General features: G+C 43.2%; 1 protein-coding gene across 7 annotated transcripts in view; it reads right to left on the bottom strand.

The window, feature by feature from the left end:
• The window catches only part of MMEL1 (membrane metalloendopeptidase like 1), a 67,869-nt gene that overhangs the window by 22,981 nt on the left and 21,811 nt on the right, over positions 1-23,077 (bottom strand). For 4 of the 7 annotated variants that reach the window (XM_073316632.1, XM_073316628.1, XM_073316630.1 and 1 more), the window contains exons 3-13: positions 18,425-18,484; positions 16,735-16,896; positions 15,291-15,371; positions 13,399-13,494; positions 11,848-11,966; positions 11,026-11,091; positions 8,829-8,963; positions 6,743-6,832; positions 2,833-2,969; positions 2,158-2,251; positions 600-728 (exon numbers count right to left, since the gene is read on the bottom strand). In XM_073316632.1, the coding sequence (XP_073172733.1) occupies positions 600-728; positions 2,158-2,251; positions 2,833-2,969; positions 6,743-6,832; positions 8,829-8,963; positions 11,026-11,091; positions 11,848-11,966; positions 13,399-13,494; positions 15,291-15,371; positions 16,735-16,896; positions 18,425-18,484 (1,169 nt within the window). The remainder of the gene's footprint in view (positions 1-599; positions 729-2,157; positions 2,252-2,832; positions 2,970-6,742; positions 6,833-8,828; positions 8,964-11,025; positions 11,092-11,847; positions 11,967-13,398; positions 13,495-15,290; positions 15,372-16,734; positions 16,897-18,424; positions 18,485-23,077) is intronic. The other 3 variants (XM_073316629.1, XM_073316633.1, XM_073316634.1) reach the window with 3 other exon arrangements.

Raw genomic sequence — 23,077 nt, forward strand, 5'->3', positions numbered from 1 at the left:
CCCTGTGTCTGCTACCTTCTGGCTGATTAGCATAGTTCCCAAGACTCGGTTATGTGTGTCTCCTGATTTGGCTGGACTGTGGGAGACATAAACTGGAGGAACTGAAAGGCAGGCAAGAGATAGGCATCATGCTCAGCAGCTAACCATACTGGGATACGATTGGGAGGCAAAGCATGTGGAAGATCACAAATCACATAGCTTGACCCATCTGAGCAGTCTGGCCTAGTGGATAATGTACTAGTCCGGAACACTGGCACTCAGGACTGTTCTCAGCTTTAGCACTGGCCGGCTGGGGGACCGTCTTCAGTATTTCCCAACAAAACAAAGAGAGGATCTGGGGCCTGCTGGTATTCTGTCAGGAAGTGGCTGACTATCTGCACAAGGTGAAATCCCTCTCAGAAGAGAGAGCCCCATAACTTCTGCCTCAGGAACAATGAAACTCCAATCCTGTCTGTCGCCCCTGAGTTATGTAAAAGCTCTGCATTATGTACATATTTAACAGATATTAGGCCATAGGTTTGGGATGGGAGTGGAGGCGGGGGATGAGGGGATCCATGGGAATTGTGGGCTTATGATAGCATGAAAGGTAAACTACATACCATCTTCTTGCTCTCACCAGCAAATGTCTCCCTGACATACAGAGCTCCCACCACGTTCTCCATGTTGTTGTTGACGTAACTCACGCATTCCCGCCAACGGGCCTCTTCCAGTGTTGTCCCATAAAGCGCCTGGAAGAAAAATGCTGGGGAATCAATTCTGCCTATGTACCTTCCCCTCAGCCCCACTTCAAGTTGTTAAAGGGCAAGAGGGCTAATCAAAGAGAGAGGCCCAGCCCAAAGAGAGAGGTTCAGCTTCTGTCCCTTCACACGTTAGCTTTATTTCTTTGGAAGCTCTGGTCTTCCTTCCATTGATCCGCTGTGCACAGGATACTATTAGGAGGTGGTATGGGTACAATTCAATTTCTGTCCCACCACGCTGGCCTTTCGTGGCTTATCTGTCTCTCCATCTATCTGTCTCCCTAAGGAATTTCTGTAGTGCCCCTCACCTTGGTAGCTAAGCATGATACCCACCCCTGTTCATCCATGTGTTGGCTTTACCAGCAGTTCTCAACCAGGGGTCCAGGACCATGAGCAGGTTTTAGGGGCTTGGCCAAGAAGGGTTTGCATTAAACTTGCTGGGGCCCAGGGCAGAAAAGCCACCGTCCCCCATGTGGGGCTAAAGCCTGGAGCTGAAGCCAAAACCTACGCAACTTAGCTTCACAGGGCTCCTTGTGGCATGTGCTACCTCCTAACCCCAGACCTGGCTTTCATATGCAGAAATGCCCATTGTTGTGGCACAGGTGGGCTGTGGAGTTTTTATACATGCTGGGGGGATCTCAGAAAGTAAAAGGTTGAGAACCCCTAGGCTTCACAATACACAGGAGGTGAAGGCATATTAGGGAGAGTTCCTGCCCTCCCGCAATCGTGGTTCAAACAAATGGTCTGTTGGAAGAGTTGTCACTAGTGATGGGCTAATGTCAAATGGGTTGGAGGATATGTATCCAAGAAAGGTCTATCTGGAAGCTCTGAGCCTATGGAGTTCAGATTGACCCAGAGTTTCCCATGGTATTTTGAATGTCCATAAAAGGCTCATTTCAGTTCCCATCTTGAGTCTAATACTAAAGTTGGTGTTTAGTTTATCTGACCTGGTTCTCTTATTCCTAGTGACGTGATGGGATTTGTATGTTGGCCCATCCCCACATGTAGGTCCAAGGAGATGCAGGACCCATTTCCCAGTGGGGCTGAAAGAAACTGAAACATCTTAATTGTTCATTCAGCTTCGCTTTTCACTTTTCATGTCTAGGCATCCAGCTGCAACCTTAACTCAGAAAAGAACAGACCTAGATGACAACACTAGGGATGGGCCTGCCCCTGAACTCCAGATATTAACATCTCCAGACTCTGGGGGTGTTTGGATCTGAGTTTAAACTTCACACACTGAGCCAACATTTCACTCAAAGCAGAGGTTAGAATGTTGATTTGGTTAAAGTTCATTGTGCAGATATGGACTGGCTGCCCTTTGTCTAGGATCATGATGTCCTGATGCTGACGGGTTCAAGGCCACTAATGCAGAATGATGTCACAGCTGAATGGATTCTTTGGGAGGGGAGGGGGTTACCTTTCGGTAGTTGGCCCGGGCGTCCTTGAAACGCCGACTCAAGCTGCTGACCCTGTCAACCACCAGTCGCCAGACTAGGTAGTTCTGGATGGTGCTGTGGGTAGAAAGCAAAGCGGAGTTTAATGTCATGCAATGGGTCACTCTAATGCAGATAGCCAAAGGGCAAGCTTTAGTCTGAATGCAGAGGACAGGGCTAGCAATGGCTGCCAAGTTTCTTGCAACACCTATGGGGACCATGGGGTCTGCTTTTATTTAGCACAGCTGACTAACTGCAGTAGCATCCAGAGCACATAACATGCACAGAGGAGCCAGACCATCAGTATCACTCCACACAGCCCCATTCCCTAGTTCTCTTTGGGGACTAAGTTTCTAATTTCCACCTATTTCTCCTTTTAGAATGTAACATGAGCTAAACCACACCCTCTTGTTTCTTTTCTATGACAATTAGAGGCTGAGACCCTCCCACACTTCAATGAATGTTGCCTTCCACCACCCCTGTAAGGTTGTTATCCCTAATTTATAGCATGGAGTACCCAGAAATGTGACATAATTTCACCAGGGAGTCTGTGGCATAGCCAGAAAAAAAACCCTCCTTATTCCCACTTTGGCCCATTTGGCGCCTAATGGCACCCCATCTCTTCTACCTTAGCTCCAGTTCTTTCCCAGGACCTTTACCTTGCTGAGTAGTTGGAGATAATCGCTTTGAGCTCCTGCAGGTAGGGTGCGCCGTACACAACTACTTCCTCATCCAGGTGGATCTGAACGTTTACTGAAGACATGATGCCTTGGATGAAGAGAGTCCAGTTAAACTCCTGTGAGGGCAGAGAGAGGCAGACACACCGATTCCAAGCTTTTCTTTATACCTATTACAATGAAATCCTGTCTCCTCTCACTGAGCTATCTGGGACTGGATGCTCTGGGGCTAGCAGCAGGGCATATTCAATAGAGAACTGCCTATAGAACTGTCGCCTTACTTGTCCATCAACACTAAGGGTCCTACTGTAACTTGTGTGGTAATATTTGTAAATAGCGCCTACTCACCCTGGCTGTAGAAGACATAAAGTCTCTTAGGTATCGGTGGAACCAAAAGCAAGAGCCAGTCATATTTTATTGCCTTATATATAGATACAGATTTTTTAAATATGCCCTAAGCATGCATCTGATCCCTTTGCTTCTTGAAGTGTGGATCCAACCTGCCCTGCTAGAGCTGGGATCTTTCCTCCTGCTCCGGTTGCAAAATATGCTCCTCCGTTCCGTCTGCAGAATAGGAAAATCTGGACCGTGATGTTGCCCTACCTCCAAGATAATTCAGTCACAAAGGAAGTGTTGTTGGAGCCATTGAACATTGTAACTGGCTAGGAAAGAGATCAACGGCATGCAGTGCAAGACAGGCACGAGGAAAAGTGCCAGAACTTAATGTCATGCGAGAGGCCTCTGTTGTTGGTGAGTCAGAGACGGACAAGGAAGCAGCACCAGTTTAAAAAAAAAAAATCCGTTTGTGGCACCAACCAGATGGGATGAGGCTGGAGCATTGAAGACAGGTCTACAGTGGAGATCGGCGCTATCAAAGCGGTACTGAGGGCACCCCATCATGATGGAAGCAGGCCACTCCGATCCACCCAATAGAGAGCTCTGTGGGGGCGAGGCCATCCGCACTTCCAGATAGAGGACAAAGGCAGTACCTGCAACCGTTGTGTTCAGGGTGGGGGTGAAGAGCACTGCAAGTCTGGATGGACGTCATCTCAGCAGGAGGCCCCAAAATAGTGGGCCAGAGGGGAAACTATAATCCCTGTCACTCCAAAGGGCCTTGTGTGACCGACCAGCATCAAAGGTCCCACAGAGAGACAGCCATCAAAAATAAACAGGGAAATGGGAAAGCCAGGGGACTTGTAGACATAGGCATGGTAAAGACTGGTATAGATAAACTTGAACAGAGGAATGGTAACTGTGAGTATAATTGTAATATTGAAAGGAGAGCAGGTAGTTGTTCACTGATGCCAAAGCAGCAAAGCTAAGCTCACTAACAGTGGGGGAAAAGGTAGGGTTGGTGTATTCTGAATGGGGTTAAAGTAGCAGCTTTGTGGGACACGGGCATGCATAGTGCCACACCAGTGGGTGAAGGCAAATCTTCTCAGTGACCCAGGAAGTGAACTCATGGAGTTTCCGGAAAAAGATGAAAGCCTGAGGCTCACAGCTTCTTATGGCACCCCTGTTTCCTATGGGGTGGGTGGGTTGAAATACACTTTCAGCTGCTAGACGGTGGGAAAGTACCGACAGTGTCCTGCTGGTCACAACTCGTAAGGTGGCGAGTTCTGTCATTGGACAAAGGGGCCAGATGACACAGGTCGCCAGCCTTCCAGAGTCATTTGTGAATGGCTTTTCCCCATGTTCAGTAGAAAAAACATGAATGCGTTGGCACAGTTTCTAAAGGCCACAAAGTCCCAGTAATAGCCCTGCCATTCATGTTACAGACAGAGGCACCTTCTGATAGATTTTGGGAGCTGTGTTGTATCAGCAACAGGAGGGCAAGTTACGGTGGTCGTTATGGCTCTAGGACCCTTTCTCCTGTAGAAAAAAAGATACAATTTACACTCTGGGAAAGTGGAGTTCCTGGCTCCAAAATGGGCAATTTATATTAGGCACCATCCTTCACTGTTTACACAGATAATAACCCATTGACATATGTACTGACATCAGCCAGATTGAATGCCACTGGACAGCGATGGGTAGCTGACTTGGCTGACTTTAGTTTCAATATCTGATACCAATCTGAACATCTAATATTGATGCTGATATTTTTGTCCTGTATGCGCTTGATTTGGGCATAGGAGTTTCTCAGTCATTACAAGATAAGTTTGTGATGCAAATCAAATGGATGACCCCAAAAGTCTCAGTCCCTAAGTAGTAAAGGATGTGTTCATGTTGGAACCAAATAAAAGCTTTGCAATCAAGCAAGACTTACCTGTGGTGCTCAAAATGTCAGGACGACATTTAATGTTGCCAGGGGTGTGTAAGGTATACAGCTAACAAACTGCACCGTGGCACAAAAGGGGCAAACTTTTTGGATAATTCTCCCCTGCATTCCCCAGAGGCAGTAATTTTCAGGCACTCCCTGCCCTTACTGGCTGAGGTTGCTGTTGTATGGAGGGGGACAGGTTGTTTTTGGAGCCCCCTCCCTTTTTTTTTGCACAGACCCCTGAGTCTCTGCTCTGTGCTACAAGTGTGAGCTGTATGTCTGTAATGACTGAGCTAATAAAAAACCCTGTGTTTTTGAAGGACAGAGTCTGCATTTTGAAGCTTGTTACACACAAACCTTTCCTACCTTCAGCTAGACAAAGTCTTTGGTTGGAATTTTTTTTGACAGATACTGAATTTGCCACCACACGGAGCCCATAAAGCCTGTGATTATGGTACCATATTGAATGCCATGAAGAAAAAAACAAACTGTAAAGACATACAACATCCAATATACATCGATATCCTACTTTATTTACCCTTCCAGACCCACTTTGGCCTGCACAACAGCTGGGGAGCAACTAGACTTCATTTACTTTCTGTTTTGCTACTGCCGCAAAACAGCTTGCCAAGTCCTCCTCCTGGTTATATTTTCCCACACAGTTCCCAATTAAAATGGGGTGTAAGATTTTTTTACATGGTGCTAAAGTCTATCATTTTAGTCCCACCCTGCCCTCTGTTTGTAGAAATATATATATCACAGATGGGAGGAGACCCTGCCCTTTGGGGAAATGCTAACCTGAAATTTGATAGTGTTTTGGATTCCCATCAAATTCAGTCGAGTAGTGATGGTGAAAGAAGAGACATTATTTTTCCCACTACCTTAGCTAGAGTTGCTACTATGCTATTCATCAATAGATACATATATCACTTGCATATCTGTGCTAAAACCTACTTAAAATAATATTAAACCCATGGAAGGATGGATATTTAGTTAAGGATTTCCCACCACTTTTGTCGTGTCAAGGCATTGCAAGTCAAAATGCAGACAGGATTAGTAATTGTTTAGTTGGGGGCTTGTGAGCTGTAGACATTCTTCTATACAAAGTGAAGAAGTCACTCAGTAATTTGACCTCTTTGTGCCACTGAAAGTTTAAACATAGCTGGGAGAAAGGAAACTCGAACTTATTCTTGGGACAACTTGTGGTCACAATTGTTTGTGGCATCTGCAGACTTCTGCAATGATTTTGATGGGGATACTTCCATGCTAAAAGAGATGAATGACTCATTAAAAGTTTTACTAAATGATTATTCTAGCTCTGAACAAACCATGTTTTACATCTGTTTTTTCTGTGCATAGAACTAAAGGACTTTAAACCACTCTTTTTGGACTGGAGTTGGCGTATTTATGATCCTGCATGGTTCAGAGATTTAAGGTCTGGCAAATGCTTCAATTGTGGCTTTATTTAAAAGGAAAATGCCTTAAAAATCTCTTAGCTTTACATTAAGAAGAGGCATCACTTTGAATCCCTTCTGTTCGGCAGGTATAAAGAGTCTGCAAAGCTGTTTTTTCCATTGACTAGACAGTGGGGGAAGCTGGAAGCCATAGAAGTCTTATCAAAACACTTACATTCAATGCAAACTTTTCCTGGAGCTCTCTTAGGGTCATTTTGTTGTACAATAAGGTCACGTCATGCCTTTCTTCTGCAGGAACAGTAGCCTGTGGACATTCTTATATTATCTTCAGAACTGACTGACAAGAATTTCAACAGCTGGAATCACACAAATGCAGGGGCATGCTCTCTTGCACGCGCGTGTGCACGCACACACACACTCTCTCTCTCTCACTCTCTTAATTGCTCCTTAAAATATATTCAGTGTTTTTAGAAAGAGGAAACTCCTCGAGTCTCACACTGGGTTTTCTGCATTTCAGTTTATCAGTTAACATCCCAGTTGATAGCTCAGGGTAGTGAGTACGAGACCATTGTGTTATTTCAGTAATATGATGGCCAAGAAAATCCCTCCAGAACCTGAATGGAAAACTGCAGCAGCAAGATGAAACTTCAGTGTGAAAATCCCAGCACTGGCAAACTGAAGTCTGTGGGTTCTCTTCTGCTCTCAGTTTAAAAAATTAAGCAAATACACAGGTAAAGTCAGGATATTTATAAATAAGGGAAAATTTACACTCCATGCAGTGCTGTTTTTTGGGCAGATTACTAATCTGATCTAACTGTGGTTGGGATTTTTGGGAAATACAACCAGTCTACGCCCCTGTTGAACTTTATGTCCACCTCTATCTGCCTTGTACCTAAAATGCATTTATTCGTCTCTACTTGTCTAGTCACTTGTTTGCTGACACAGCAGATTAGAATAACTAAACTCATTTTAGATAGGTTTCAGAGTAACAGCCGTGTTAGTCTGTATTCGCAAAAAGGAAAGGAGGACTTGTGGCACCTTCGAGACTAACCAATTTATTTGAGCATAAGCTTTTGTGAGCTACAGCTCCCTTCATGGGATGCATTCATCTTAGATAAACGTAAGAAATAAACTTCAGCTACACAAAAAAGTTGCAAGCACCTTAGCCAACCTGTGTATGACCCGGATATTAACGGGATACAGAATCTGTGCTATATCCCCAATTTTTTGTGTCCTATTCAACATGGCAAAACAGAGATCCTACCATAAAAGAGAACATGAAAAATAAAGACATATTTTTTATAATCGTAAACCATTTTTTAAATACTCAACAAATCCAGATTTTTCACGTTTTTGAACTTTCATTGCTTGTGTACTTTTGGAAAGTTTTGCCATGTATAAATGCTAATAATTATAAAGCTTAATTGAACTGTAGCATATGCGTATATATATATATAATTTCTTTGATTATTTTGGGAATATGGCTTTGAACTGCTAGAATATTTAGTAATGGTTAGACATGTTATTCCACATCCCGTGATATTGAAAAGAAGTCATTCGACCTACGTAAAAATGTGTTCTTGCAGTAAATTATTCAGCCATTAGAAGCCTCTAGGTTCAATACAGAGATCCACACAGGCTGTGGTCCCTGTTACACAACAGAGAAAGAGTTGGAACTTAAACTATGTGGAAGTTTGTCAGTAGTGGTAGGTATCTTAATGATGAAGTGAGCTGTAGCTCACGAAAGCTCATGCTCAAATAAATTGGTTAGTCTCTAAGGTGCCACAAGTACTCCTTTTCTTTTTGCGAATACAGACTAACACGACTGTTACTCTGAAACCTTAAAAAAATAAATGCCTTTCAAGATGCTGCAGCACTTTAAAAGCACTGAAAGAGCCCTAGATCTGGCCAGGGGAGAATTCCCCCTTGTGTAGGTTTTACAAAAGACCGTTTATGTTGCCTTGCAAGCCCCCGCTGCAAGTCCCAGCATAGGGGGCATGGCGGGGGGCAGAAGGAAACATGGCCATCATCAACACCACCATGACCATTCTGGATCGTGCTATTGAACAATTCACGGACGCTGCTTCAATTTAGCCCATAATCCTGAGTTAACAAAAGAGCTATAAAACTACCTTTGCCTGCCTCCCTGTGGGCTGTGAGTTTTATGTTATGCCTCACAGAGTTGCAGCACAAAAATCTCAGCTTCTCCTGTTCAAGAGAAGCTCTGATTCCACAGATCATGACAACCTATCACGCTTTCTCAGTTCACCTATCAATCTCCCATAATCTCCCATACTCACGTGTGCAATCTCAGTTTCAAGCTTCATAACCTTTGCCATTTCTTTTTGGACAAAATTGTTGTCTTTTGCCATATTCTTGTCTTCTCTGATCATTTTGGCAATGGTGATCATAAATTGCAGGTAGGCTTCCCGCACCTAAACACACATGAAAGGAAACCTTGTATGTCTGTGTAATTTTTATAAGGTTAATTATCTACATTTTCTCCACTTATCAAGGCAATCTTATCCAGAAATTCAGGTTTATAATAGCACCAGTATGAGAGATTTTCTGTGGTGTATCTTGTTGAGGGAGTTCTAGGGAAATCAGCAGATGCTCCGAGAATGAACCATGGGGCTAAATAAAAAGAAGTCATTGAACCAAGCCCCTAGATCTTAACAACCCTGAACGCTGGCAAAATTTGGTTCCCAAGCCAAGCATTGCAGCTCAGACTCTGCCCTTGTCTTTTCAATGCAAACTTCTCTCGTCCATGTAGCTTGTCTTTTTTCTATTGTTATTATCATACAGTAGCACGGAGATGCCTCTCCCAAGAACGGGAGCCCATTGAGGTTGATTCACTTCAAATACTGTCTTTTTATGTTAATTTTTGGATCACAGCTGTATTGCACTTGGCCTTCTGCTTCCATGGGCATGATGCATCATTTTCACTCTCCGTTCCCCTTCAAAAAAATTTGCAAAACATGCAAATGAAACCTGCAGTAGCGGAGCTCACTTCCAACAGACAAGGCCCTGTCCGGCCTGCCCACTTTCAAAACACCCTGGTGCCACTTCCAGTACAATTTTGTTTCCCTTTTAGATCAAATCCAGCACTATGAAGTACTTGATTTGTTTTGCAAGTTCCACTGTATCTCTAAGAAGTTCTGTAGACGATTGCCTTCAACACATGCTCGATGGAGTCTGTGAATGTCAGAAGACTTTGGCCATATTCTCGAAATAGTACCTCAAGAGTATTGAGCTAGTGCACATGCTGAATTCCATGGACAGAACAATATGGGACACAGGACATAGGAATCACAATTTGTTAAGGTGGCTGAGGTGAGGATGCCGGCAGATCTGCTGCCATCAAAATCTCACAGCTGTGTAGTTTGGATGAAGAAAGTCTTGGGATTATATCTCACTACAGGCATGATCTTGAAGTCAACGGAAAGACACGCAGGGATATCAACAGGCTTTGGATCAGGCCCCTACTCCTGTAATATGCAACTGAGTCTGAAATGTTTGATCATTGTCTACATGGTTCCCCCTTCATTCACATTAGGAAATTCAATTTAATGCTTGGCTGCAAATCTACTCAGTTAGCATGAAATAATTACAAAAATAAAAAGAGCTTCTAAAGAATTTTCAGGCCTGAAATTGACAAATTATCTCTATCCATCTACATTTGCAGCGGCTCAGCCAGGCATTTTACAAAGAAAAGCAAGCAAGACGGAGAAAGTGAACAAATTTGATCTGTGCAGTGGAGGAAAGTGAAACAGTTTCAAAATAGTGCCTCCAAATGTTCATGTAGTTTTTGGAACTCACAGCAAAAAAATAAGGATCACCCAACACATACAGGGTCAGATTCTCATCGGCTGAGGATCTGGTCCATTCATCTTCCTTCTATTTGTCCAAGTCAAGCCTGATTTCGTGAATGGAATTGTCTGTCTTGGTGGATATCTGAAACCTTCTACAGTTGGGGTTTATCAGAATGAATTTGCGGATTTGTATGAAATCCCCATATTGTAGAAATATGGGAATAAAAGAATTACCACATTGGATCAGACCTGCAGTCCATCTAGTCCAGTGTCCTGTCTCTGACAATGGCTGGTACCAGATGTTTTTAGAGGATAGTATAAGAAACCCTGCAGTAGGCAGATGTGGGATAATCTGCCCCACATAAAGGGCTCATCCCTATCCCTATAAATTAGAGATTGGTTTAAACCCTGAAACACGAGGTTTTATCTCCTTTCCAGTACTCTTTTTGTTAGCATTAACTATTGCAACTCTGGATAGTCTTGTTATTGATTTATATGTCCAATCCATCTTCGAGTCTTGCTAAATTTTTGGCCTTAGTGACATCCTGTGGCAATGAGTTCCACAGTCTAACTGCGATTGTTGGAGAACATGAAGATTCAGCTATCTGTGGTTTGTAAAAGCCGTGTTCACCTGCACATGATTAGTGAAAGGCAATTTTTAGTAGCAAAGTTCCGGAGTACTTACTCTTCCGTAATTGCCACCATTAAAGTAGTAGTCTCTGGATGGCATTCCCAAACTGGGCTGGTCAATCTGAAGGAAATCAAATACATATCTGTAGTGAGTGATGAGCAGTGAGACTGGCTGGCAAGAAGGGGTCATTCAAGAGCAACGTGAAAAGCTGCGTGGACCACTGGAAGGACCATAGCACTCTGTTACATGATAAACCCACTATAGTAGCAAGCTTAGCCTATTATTCCTTGGAGCTGGAAGTGAGATGAAAGCCAGAACTACTACCTCCAGTTCTCAGAGGTCCAAGCATGGGACTAAGATCTGACTCTTACTCTCTAGGGTAGTATCAGATGGATACTTATCCTGGGTTATAAGGCAAGATTTTTCAGTGACCATTGAGACCTCTGAAAGACCAAAATAAAGTAACCTGCCAGAGACGATGCTGCTCACTCCTGGGCTAGATTTCATTTGTAACAATAAAAGATATGAGACTAACGATATTCATAGTTATGTAGGGACTAGCTATGTTCATTGGATATCTGCAGTAGAGTTTCACGCCATCTATTGAACCCTGCCAGGTAAGTCACTCTACAGTGGCCCAGTGGGTGTAAATCAGTATAGGATCTGCATCAACATGTGTTTGATACTGTTTGGGGTACCATGAATAGATTTGTAGGTTTTTTTTTTTAATATGCACATTTTGCCCATGTTTGGAATGCCCACCAGTACAAATCAGTGCTTATGGAAAGCATGTCTAAATGCAATGCAAATAGCGACCCTTTGTGAATCTGGAGTACTGGGACTTATGGAGATGTAGTTCCCTATTATTTTTCTTACATAAATGATATGTCTGCTGGAGTCCCGGTCATCGTTCCATACGAACATATCAATGAAGACTCGTTTGTTAAATCTGGAGTTCAGTGTGGAGAGTTTTTCTTCAATGCTCCAATTTGGCTCTGGGGGAAATAGGAGGAAAATATGCATTGTTTATTGACGTGCATCAAGGGTAATTAAGTTTCATATATTGTAAGCCTATTGCTTACGTAATTTAAAATCAGACTGGGCAGAGCACTTGAGAATATTTTGTAGGGAACAATCCTGCACTGGTTGGGAGTGGATGAACAAAGTGATCCCAGTGGGACTTCTCTATCTGTAACTGATTATTCATCATTCTTCTTCTTAGTGTAAGTGCTGGACAATTCTACCTTGCACAAAGCACACAGCCCCAGGAAAACCCAATTCTTGCTCCAAGCAGAATGTTTAGATATACAGACAAAACAGTTCAGATGCACAAGGCACTGATGTCCCTATGTTAGTGTCTGGCCTGGGTTTTGCTGGATAGAAGTGAGACAGTCGCTCTAAGCTGGGGGTCAATGCTGGCGGGCTTTGTGTAAAAGATGAGTTTTAAGGAAGGACAAGAGAGACGAGGAGGGTGTTCACCTTGCACTTCCTGGATGGGAGGGTCTTGTAGGGGCAAGACGAAATAAAAGGAATGGGCATTTCTTCATTGCCAGTTTGAAGATTAGGAGTGGGATTTTCAAAAGCTACCAGTGTTGATGTAATTCTGCTTCCAGGGAAGCCAACCACTGATGTAACCCATTGACTCCAATGGGAGCAGAGTTTGGCTAATGCTAAGTGCTTTTTAAACTCCCACACTGAGGTGTATAATCCATACATCACACCAGGCGCTAGTTATCCACCTGCCCAGGCATTTGAACATGCCCATCACCGTGGTATCTAAATAGACCTGTTCTTTTTTCATGTTTCTGATGACAGATCTTCTTTGTTTAATAAAAGGGAGGTTCATTTCTAATGGCCTATAGCATCTGTAAAGCAACTACCACTTTGGTAACTAAATGTCAAAAATACAAATATGTGCATGCAAAAAAGTATATGCAATTACACACCTATGCTACAAATCACCATATTGTTGCCTAGTTAACCTGTGATGGTTCAAGACCTAATTATGATAGTTGCATACAAAAATATAGGAGCACAATTTTTGCATGGGTGTGTGCACCTTGGAAACTTGCATCTAAAAGTTGTAAAAAACTCTGGGGTTTCTACTTTCAGATTTTGTGCCTGTCTTGAGGTTTTAAAATTGTTCATATTTTATCATTTAAAAGTTATCTGCCCTTTACCTGGATTATTTATTGCAAAAAAATGATCTGTGTCTATAAAACAGGGTTCTGAAATCTTTGATTGCAGGCATTAAATCAAGGCCTTCTTGTTTATGCAGATGGATGCATTCTAAATGATGTGTGAATGTCTCTCAGAACTTCGTTAAGGAAAGCCTCCGGGGAGATGTGATGCAATGACATCAGCCTCTTTAGGAAGATAAATTACCCTAACCTGACAAGGTAGAGCTCTCTGAGTACACACTGTTACCTTTGGTGATATTCCAATCTGCTGAAGCCACTGGCCAATCTCCAACCATAGCTAAAACCTCTAACAGGGGCAATGAATCTCGCTGCTCTATGAAGCCTGAGGAGGAAGAAGAGGAAATAAATGTAAAGTCCTGTTTTTGATTCACTAGAAACGAAGAAGAATGGATGAAAATTTAGACTGACCTAAGCAGCTGAAGGCAGATTCTAAAAGTCTCCTATGAACCTGGATGGTGTTACACATCGTGGTGTCATCTTTCAACTCTACTGGGCAGTAACCGTATCCTAACAAGAACTCTTTGAACATGAAATGTTCTGTTCACAGGGTGAAAGAGTTAGTGATTTGGGGGGTGTTTTGTGACTCATTCTGGGGTTCAGACAAACCCCAATCCTCTGGTGGGTTTTGACTTGTGAAACTGATGAATTCCATGCAAAGCTATTAGGGTAACTGTGACACCTATGAGAAGGGAGGGTAGGTGTCTGAAACCTCAGCCTGGTTTCTTGGGCCCCTGATTTGTTTTATAAGCTTTTGGTCTGCTTCAGTCCTCACCTTCGTAGAACATTATAATGCATGGGCAGTGAACACACAAAGATGGAGACTGAGGCTAGTGTTTCTCTGTATAAATCAGAAGTTCTTATCCAAGGATAAAAGTTCTTCAGAATTACACAGAATTATACAGAATTATGACCAAGTAATTAACTGTGGGTGAATTTTCCACTCTGTGTCCCTTATAACATTACAGTATTGAGCCTGGTCCCTGAGTGAGGCCTGTCAGCACTCCCACAATATAAAATTAACTAATAATAAGATAGCATCACTATCATAAACTAGTGCTTTTGTCTGATACCGCATAATTTTTCTAAGTGGTGTAGTATGCACACACACACACAGTCGTTTATAACACATTGTGTATGTTCTGTAAATCCATACACATAATCTTCAAATTCTCTCCTACAAGCCGTTATCTGCCAATGAAGATAGACTAGATTTCTCAGGTAAAATGTAGGCATTGAAAAGCTTATATTTCATTGACCTTCAAAGACACTTAGGCTCCTAAATGCCTACTTTCTTTATGAACATGTGTTTGAGGTGCTTTAGAAATCATTACTCTGTGCCTTAATCACATTTTGTTCTGCTTGTAAATGACTTCAAAAGCAAAGAAAGTTTCATTTAAAAAACCACATGGAGTTGCTAAGTGACAAGAGTTTAGTCACCCATTGCGTCATTTATAAAACTCAAATAATTTAAAGCAAAGAAATAATATTTAGAAGCATCCTAAATCTTGCACTGTCCACATGTAACTCAAAGAAGGGTTTTGCTGATTTTCTTCAGATGTTTTAGAAACATTCTCCTTTGCCTTCAGAACTACTAGAAGTTACTCGTTACTTTGATTACGAGAACAAAATCCTCATCATATAATGCTGCTTTCTGGCATTTAAGTTCCATCATTTTTGGAGAGTGGGAGTTCTGTAGTGTTTGCCCAACAGTTGGTTTTGTAGATGACTCTTGGGGGACACGCTCCTTGAGCTGCCATTCCTGAATATACCAGGGACCTGACCCAACTCCTCCTGAAGCCAACAGGAAGACTTCCATTGACTTCAGTGTGGGACTTGTATTGGGTCCCAGGAGAACATGGGATAAGACTCATGACTGGATGTTTGTGTTCAGAAAGGCAGGCTCCTCATATAGAAGTGGCTAACCTATTACCTAATGTGCCATATCCCAGAATGCACACCCTAAATAAAAACTTGAGTGTGCACTCAAGTCATCTTCCGGCAGAAAGGCAGGGTTTTCAGGGGAGACCTGGAGAGAGAGCGATGTTGGTGGGAAGGTTTTGCCCGAAGGGTGGGTTTGTTACTTTCACAAGTATAGCAGCAGCAGAAGAGGAGACTTACTCTCATTCATGCAGGAAGTGTAAAGCATTTTAGCTTTCCGAAAGGCTTCTTGATCACCCTGCTCCGGAGCCTCCAGCACACCTGGAGGGATGGAACCACTGCAGTGAGACAGTGCCCTGGGTAACCTTCCTCATCATCTGAATCAGTGCTAGTGTAGGAATGCCAGCAACAATCAGCACCCACTGGCTCCATTGACCACGAAATCAGAGTGCTCTGTACTGGAACTATTGTACAGGAAGGGGGAGGTTGTGAAGGACACACACACACACACACACACACACACACAGCTTCTCCTACTCGCACTGAAGTCAATGTCACAAGGCCAATCGATTTCAGTGGGACCGGAGCCGCCCTTTCAGTGTTTGTGCGTTGAGGGGCTGGAGGGGAAAGGCCTGGTCCAGAGATGGGGTATTGCAGGTACCAGGGCATTCATTACTTAGCATGTCACTATGCCACATGTTGATTTTTATTTTTTACCCGACAGTTGCCAGCTGTTAACACCAATTACACAAACACAACCGTGGTATGTCCGTAATTGTGGTGTGGTGGCCGTTGGCAAAGGCTGGCTTTATCATGCCTATCGTTGCGGGGGGGGAGGGGGAATGACATAAGTCAACTTTTCTTTATTTAAAAAAAACACAGTGGTGGTGAGAAATCCCCCTGTCACCACCTCTGCACCCATCCCCCACTCAGATCGAGTGCTGGATGGGGCCTAGTCTACGCGAGAGACATTTGCTGGTAGGGCTATTCAGACAAACCCTCCTACACACAGGTTAGACTGAGCTTTTGGGAGCAGGGACCATCTTTGTGTTCTGTGTTTGTACCGCACCGAGCACAATGGAGCCTGCTCCAAGACTAGGGCTCTTAGGTGTTGCGTAATACAGCTTTTGCTACTACTAATATTCTGGCAAAGGAGTGCTTGGGCCGGCATAGCTTATACCAGTCCCCCAAATGAAATAAGCTATCCTTCCAAAAGGATGTTTTTGCCTGTATAAGTGCGTCTACACAAGGGCTTTGGCTGGAATAAAAATGTTGTAAGAAATCACACCCCTAACTGACATCACCGTACTGGCAAACATTGTAAAGTCTAGACCTGGCCTGAGACGGACGCATGGCTTTTTTCAAGAGTCCGGATCAGATCCTCCGATGGTATGAATCAATGTCACTCCATTGACGTGAATGAAGCTATGTTGATTTATGAATGAGGCTCTAGCTCTTGTTTAGGAAGCCATGACTAAAAATTACTTCGACCCTCTTTCATGGTTTTACAGACCATGGGGGCAATGGTATTTTTTGGGGTAGGGGAGTGAATGCATTGGTTTAATGCAGATTTAATTGTGTTGGCTACCACTTCTGGGGAGCGGGTGGGCGGATATATAGTTCAAACTTCTGATGCTCAGGCTCGTTATTTTGCATACATGCTGTAACCCTGTCCCAGTCCTACCTTTCAGGATGATCTCCAGTTCATCTCTCAGTATGTCAAAAATGCTGTATCTCGAACTGGTTTCTGGGATGACATGCCGGTTTAGCCAGCCCCCACAGGCGTACTGATAGAAGTCTGTGCAAGGCTCAGTCATTGGATCCATGTTCTGAAGTATTCTAGCAGCTACAAGAAAAGGAGTATTTGTGGCACCTTAGAGACTAATTTATTTGAGCATAAGCTTTCATGAGCTACAACTCACTTCATCCGGTGAATTGGTTAGTCTCTAAGGTGCCACAAGTACTCCTTTTCTTTTCGTGAATACAGATTAACACGGCTGCTACTCTGAAATCTAGCAGCTACGTATCACAAAAACTAGATACCTGAGTTGCATCGGATGTCCAAGCTGCACATAATGCTCTGAGGTTATTCAGGGAGGGATCACTGCTCGGTTCCCTCCTTGAGCAAGGACACAGGTATGTTTCCCAAGCAGGTGCTCTGCAGAACAGATCTTTCATCTTCATACTACTCATCTGGGGTAAGATTCACTCTGGTGCAATGGGACTGCAAAAAGCCCTAAGCACCATTTCCAGTCCATTTAAACCCTCAGTGCAAGGACCCAGTGGTGTGCAGGACTTTAAACGAGCCATCTGCACAGGGCAAACTTCCACCCTGGCAAACCCCTTCAGCAGGGCTTTGACTGGCTGCAAGTGGTAGTCCCCCGTGGTGACATTGCCGCATAAAGGCATGACAAGTACTGCACATTCTGATGGACAGTGAGAGGGGAAATAAGACCTACAAGCAGAACAGTTGGTTGGGCAGGGGCTGCTGTGCTTTTTATTATGTGGCTGAAGTCACTCAGCCTGCAGCCTCCTGCCTAGGGCTATTGACCCCCAATGGTAATTTCCCCCTGCACAAAGGAGTGCCAGACTTCTCCCTATTAGTGCCAGGTGCAGATAATAACACTGATACAATAACAATACCATGTAGCTCTTAGATAGTGCTTTTCATCCACAGATCTCAAAGCACATCATAAAAGAAGTACCATTGTTTTACAGATGGGGAAACTGAGGCATGGAACCCTTGAATGCTGATATGTGCAGCCAGCTTTGGGAAAAATTATTCTTCAGTCCACGCAGCAGATCTGATCTCTTATCAACAAGGCAAATTTCTATAGTATAGTCTGCCCTGATTCCACATACAAAAACACCACTGAATTAACTGAGAGTGGGGATCCCAGGAGAGAATTTTTCCCTTTTATGTTGTTTTCTCAGATAGCTTGAATGAGTCTGAATGAGAATGAACAAGTAGCTGCTTACCTGGCTGGTCAATGCTAGGTAGGGTGCAGCAGGATGGCTCACTTTCAGACAAAGGGTGGGATTTTCAAAAGCCCCTTACTTAACAGCTCAAGTCTCATTGTGCCTAAGTGACTTAGGTGCAAAAGTCCCATTGAAGTCAATGGGACTTGTGTTCCAAAATCACTCAGGTGCTTTTGGAAATCCTGCCCAAGATTCAAATCAGCAATGCTAGTATTATTAATGCAGCCAAACGGGAACTTTCATTCCTTTCAGCTCCTGAGCATCATTTCAATCATCTTTTCCTTTCCTTTTAAAGGACAGTCACAGTCTCTTCCTGGGCTTGGGTGAGAGTTGGGGGCAGTGCGTACATCTGACATGACACCTCTGCAGCCAGGGTACAGACGAAGAATTATTACCTGCTGCGACACATCCCGGAGTAATGCATATGCTGCCGGCATTGGTACCATGCTGCGTATCTGTGGGGGAGAATAAAACCACATGATGCCACGATTCACTTACGTAAGGAACAGCTGACACTCCACCACGGCTCGACTTCATTCTGAGCTCACCTGGGCTCTTTTTATTTTATTTTAAAGGAAGTGAATTCTAGTGCCAAGGAAAGAGGCCAGGATGAGAGACCTTTGTCTATCTGAAGAATAGGTGCAGTGAGGGCAGCTACAATGAAAGCGTCTCTCAGGCTGCCCTGCCATGAGAGCACAGCTCATTTGAAGGGGGTTGAGAGACTAGTTCAATTCCCAGGCTAATCCACTCCATGGTCTCTATGATACAATCTTTTATGATAAAACAGACAATAGCTACTGAAAGTTGGATGCCATCTTCGGTGATTTCTATCAAGCTGCTCATGGCACAAAGCACCTTGTTTAACTTTTTCCTATTCAGGGTTGCGGCTCAAAACCATTGTGAAACCTGGAATCTAGCGATGGTATTTTCTGCCAGTGAAAACCTCTCTCAGAATAACTGTGGCTTTGAAAGCCAAGTAGAATAAGGTGCTTCTAGTGTGCTATAAGCAGGATTCCTCCTAGGCTCTTTTTTTCTATTCTGCTGTTCGCTGTCTCTCGGTGAAACTTACCCCTGTGCAGACTTGGCCCAGTTGCACCAGACCTAGGCACCACTTAGGTCCTGAGTAAGCCCTCAAAGTTAGGCATAAATGCAGCATAGTCCTTGCACTTGACAAGTCAGTTGATCTCTTTGTATCTCAGTTTCCCTATCTGTAAAATGGGCATTACCACACTTATTTTATAGGGATGCTGTGAAGCTTTTTTCATTCGTGTTTGTAAATTGCTCTGAGAGCTTCTGATGAAGGAAGGTGCAATGTTAGTGAAGGACATTCTTGTCATTAGTTGTAAATTTTATAAACAGGAATCTGCTCAGGCCACAAAGCTGGGATCTAGATCCAAAATTCCCCCCCCGAGTTTGGGATTGTTTGGTATTTTACAGAGTTTGGCCTGCTCCCCAAATCCTCCAGGATTGTTCAGGAATGTTTGGATGTGGTGTGCTTTATGCCTATGCTTTTCCCTGGCATAATTTCAGTCTCATTTGTGCTTGGCTGCTTTCTGTTAAGCAAAGGATCACTGAGGCCCACACTGGGAAAAAAAACCAAAAAATCACTTTCCAAATGGATTAAACTTGGTTCTCTTGTGCAGCAATGTTTCTAGTGCAGAGATATTGGGCAAACCGATTCAAGCTGAATACAGGTGTTTGCCAAGAGTAGACTCTGTCAAAGTAATTCAGGTAGACGTAGAACAGTGGGGAGGAAAAGAGTGCTTTGAAGTTCATCAGTGAAACCAACAGCAACAGCACCCCTTGTGATTGGGAATGTAGCATTCAGGGCTAAACCAAGTGGGAGTGTGTGTGTGTAGAAATCTGCGTTAGAAAAACTGCACAAATTATGGTCTAGTAATTAGACAGGGGACTGGGAATCTGGACCAGAGGCGATTAAAGTATTTGTGACATCATACAAAACTACTCAAAATTTGAGGTTTTTGCACATTGTACAAACTTGAAAATAGGCCCATTTTTGTGAAAAATGTTCCTAAACTGCATAACTTTTTGAGCTAAAAACCAAACCTTTTCAATGCAGACAAGCAGCTTATGTATCAAAGGCATGAACATTCATGTGAGTGCAAATATTGGCATACTGAAATCGCAGATAAAGGGAGAACAGGAGACGGGCGAGGAGAGGAAGAGGAAAAAGTGCAATAGTCACACCCCACAAATGTGTGTATTTTGCACTGTTCTAGTCAGTATCATGGGGACCCCACTTGTGTTGGGCCTGTTTCTTTACTGCCTAAGATGATTTTACACCACTTGAAAGGGAGAGCACAGTGGGTATACGACTGTACAACATGGCCAGGTCGAGAAGTGGCATTTTCACACGCTTTGCACTGATATAAATGGTAACACAATGCAGAGGGGAATTAGCCTTCTGCTGTGGGATGTGTATGACTTCCACTGAATTCTGTGGGAGTAACGTATATTGCTGGGAGAATCAGGTCCCTAGGTTCTATTCCTGGTTTAACTATTGACTACAGGAGAAATTCATCCCTGTGCAGAAGGAGAGCAGAATGTCTATACACTATCTGAGCTCCTCCGTGGAGGGTTTAAGTGGTGCCCAAGCCTAGAATCAGTCGTCTGCTTGGGGTGAAAGAACTTCACATTGTACAATTTACAAAGCAAATTACCCCACCTTTCAGTTTCCCCTTCTGCACAATATAGGTAACTTCAGACCTACTTCATAGGGGCTTGTGAGACTTAATTGATGTTAATAACCTGTTCCATGACCCCCAGAGAAAGGTGCTTTGAGAGAGCAAAGTGTTACCATTAGACACAATATGTGGCTATGCTTTTTCAGTTGAGCTCTTCAATAGCCCTCACTGCAAGTGACATATAAAATGTCTGATAAACACATTGCATTAGCAGGCGTTTTCTCTCTTCTGTTTGGGCTTGTTTAAAATGATAACATTTGAAGACCATATTTTGACCAGGCAACCCCTCTGGGAGGGATAGAACACCAAGTAATTATAATCACATTTGAGACAATCAAAGAACTATGTATAACATAAATAACAGAGGGTGGGGGTAAAATTTGATGGAAATCTGGCACAAGTCAGATATTCCTCAGCTTTCAGCTCATGATCAGGGACGTTTTGATTTCTGTAATAAGAACATAAGAGCCGCCACACTGGGTCAGACCAATGGTCCATCTAGCCCAGTGTCCTGTCTTCTGACAATGGCCAGTGCCAGATATGCCACTTGCCTAATTGCTCCTCAGATGTTTTGATTTGTGCGTACACGCTGATCTTGCTTGTTCAGGAAAGAGGTCCCTGCCTTTGATGTCTTCATGAACACACGGTTACCTGCAATGGGCTAATGAAAGCTAACACCAAACAGCAGAGGAAGCCCAAATTGGGAATTATAATTGGGAAAGAATGCAAATGGGATTAAAGCAGAGAGGAAATTTTTTTTCTGGCTGCTATAAATAAACTGCAGTAGGGAAAACATGGACAAAAAAATTCTCACATACTCAGGAGAATCAGGCATTTGATTTTTACATCCACAGCATAGGGGTGTGGATGGATTAATTAGAATGAGAGCCACTTCAGCCTGAGATTCACTTAGTACATTGGCAGGTAAAATATATCAGACAAGAACAGAGAAGTCTCATTACTCAGTGTTTTCTCCTCCAGTAACAGTCAATATAAAAGCTGGACTGCTGGAAATAGGATGGGTATCTCTTAAAAATCTTCCTCATTTTCTTAACTGGGACCCAAGATGACAGACAAGAGTTTTGTGATTTTGCTTCTCCACTTCATTTCTAATAGGTCCATCCAGTGAACCTGCTACCTCTTATTAGAAATTTTCCAGAGGAACATTCATCTGTCTGAAATGCTGATTTGTTGGAAGCAAAACCTTTTGTGGAAAAGTGTCAATTTCAATGACATTTTATTGGGAAAGAAACATTGGAAAAGAAGCATTTTGGAGTGGTAGAAATATTCCATTTTGAACTTTTTGGAATGGAATGTTACAGTTTCCAGGTGTGAAAGGACTTTTTGTTTTAATTATTTAAATTTGATTGTCTAATGTGTGAAATTAGAAAAAAGTCGATGTCAGAAGGAAACAGTTTGATTTTATCAAAACAAAATGTTTCGATTGACCCCAAATGAAACTTTTGGGGGGAATTTTATCTTGTGGGGAAATTTGAAATGTTTTGTTTTTATTCAGCTTCAGCTTCCATTGGGCTAGGTGCTGTCTGAGCCCTTAACCACAAGCTCGTCCTTCCTCCCTCGTTCGTAGCTGTGTGCATCCTCGAAGTGACCTGGGCATCACTGAGGTTCAGAGACACAAACACAAACGTTCTTTATCCAGCCCATTCCAAACATGCACAGTTGCTGGTGCAACACATGCTGCAAAAGGACGATGATCAAAGAAAAGAAACGGTTGAGAGTCTTTGTTTTAGTGAGGCCCTCTTATAACTTTGGCTTTGGTTGGAAACCCTACTGTGTTCAAGGAAAGCTTTGAGGTTCCAGAGCAGTTTATGGCCCTCATGCTACTCCAAAGATGCTGTGATTCATACTTTTCTAGCTGTCCAAATGGGTGGGACTGACTTGTTGGCACCGGGATCTGAGTCGTAAAATGCTACAGTTATCTAACGAAGACTTTTAAATGCAGGGCACTAACCCTTTTGTCTCACTCCATTCCAATAGTGTCCATACATGCTAACCTGTGTGTCCCAGCACCACGTACCCACACCCCTCTCTGTCTGCAGCATCTGTCAGTCTCTTCTCACCTACCTGTGGACAGAGCAGCATGTATTATAAAATACCTCCATTGGGCTAATAGTAATAACTCGCCACCCTGAAAGGAAAAAGGCTATTCAGAAATGTCTCTGGCATGTTAAAGTTCTAATTTGAACACTTACAGGCCCCATCTCAGGTCAGGGCTCCATTGAGCCAGGTGCTGTACAAACACACAGTAAGAGGCAGTCCCTGCCCCAAAGAGCTTAGAATCTAAATAAACAAGACAGACGGGAGAATGGAATAATTACCAGG

The sequence above is a fragment of the Lepidochelys kempii genome, chromosome 18, assembly GCF_965140265.1.
Source record: "Lepidochelys kempii isolate rLepKem1 chromosome 18, rLepKem1.hap2, whole genome shotgun sequence".
NCBI lineage: Eukaryota > Metazoa > Chordata > Testudines > Cheloniidae > Lepidochelys > Lepidochelys kempii.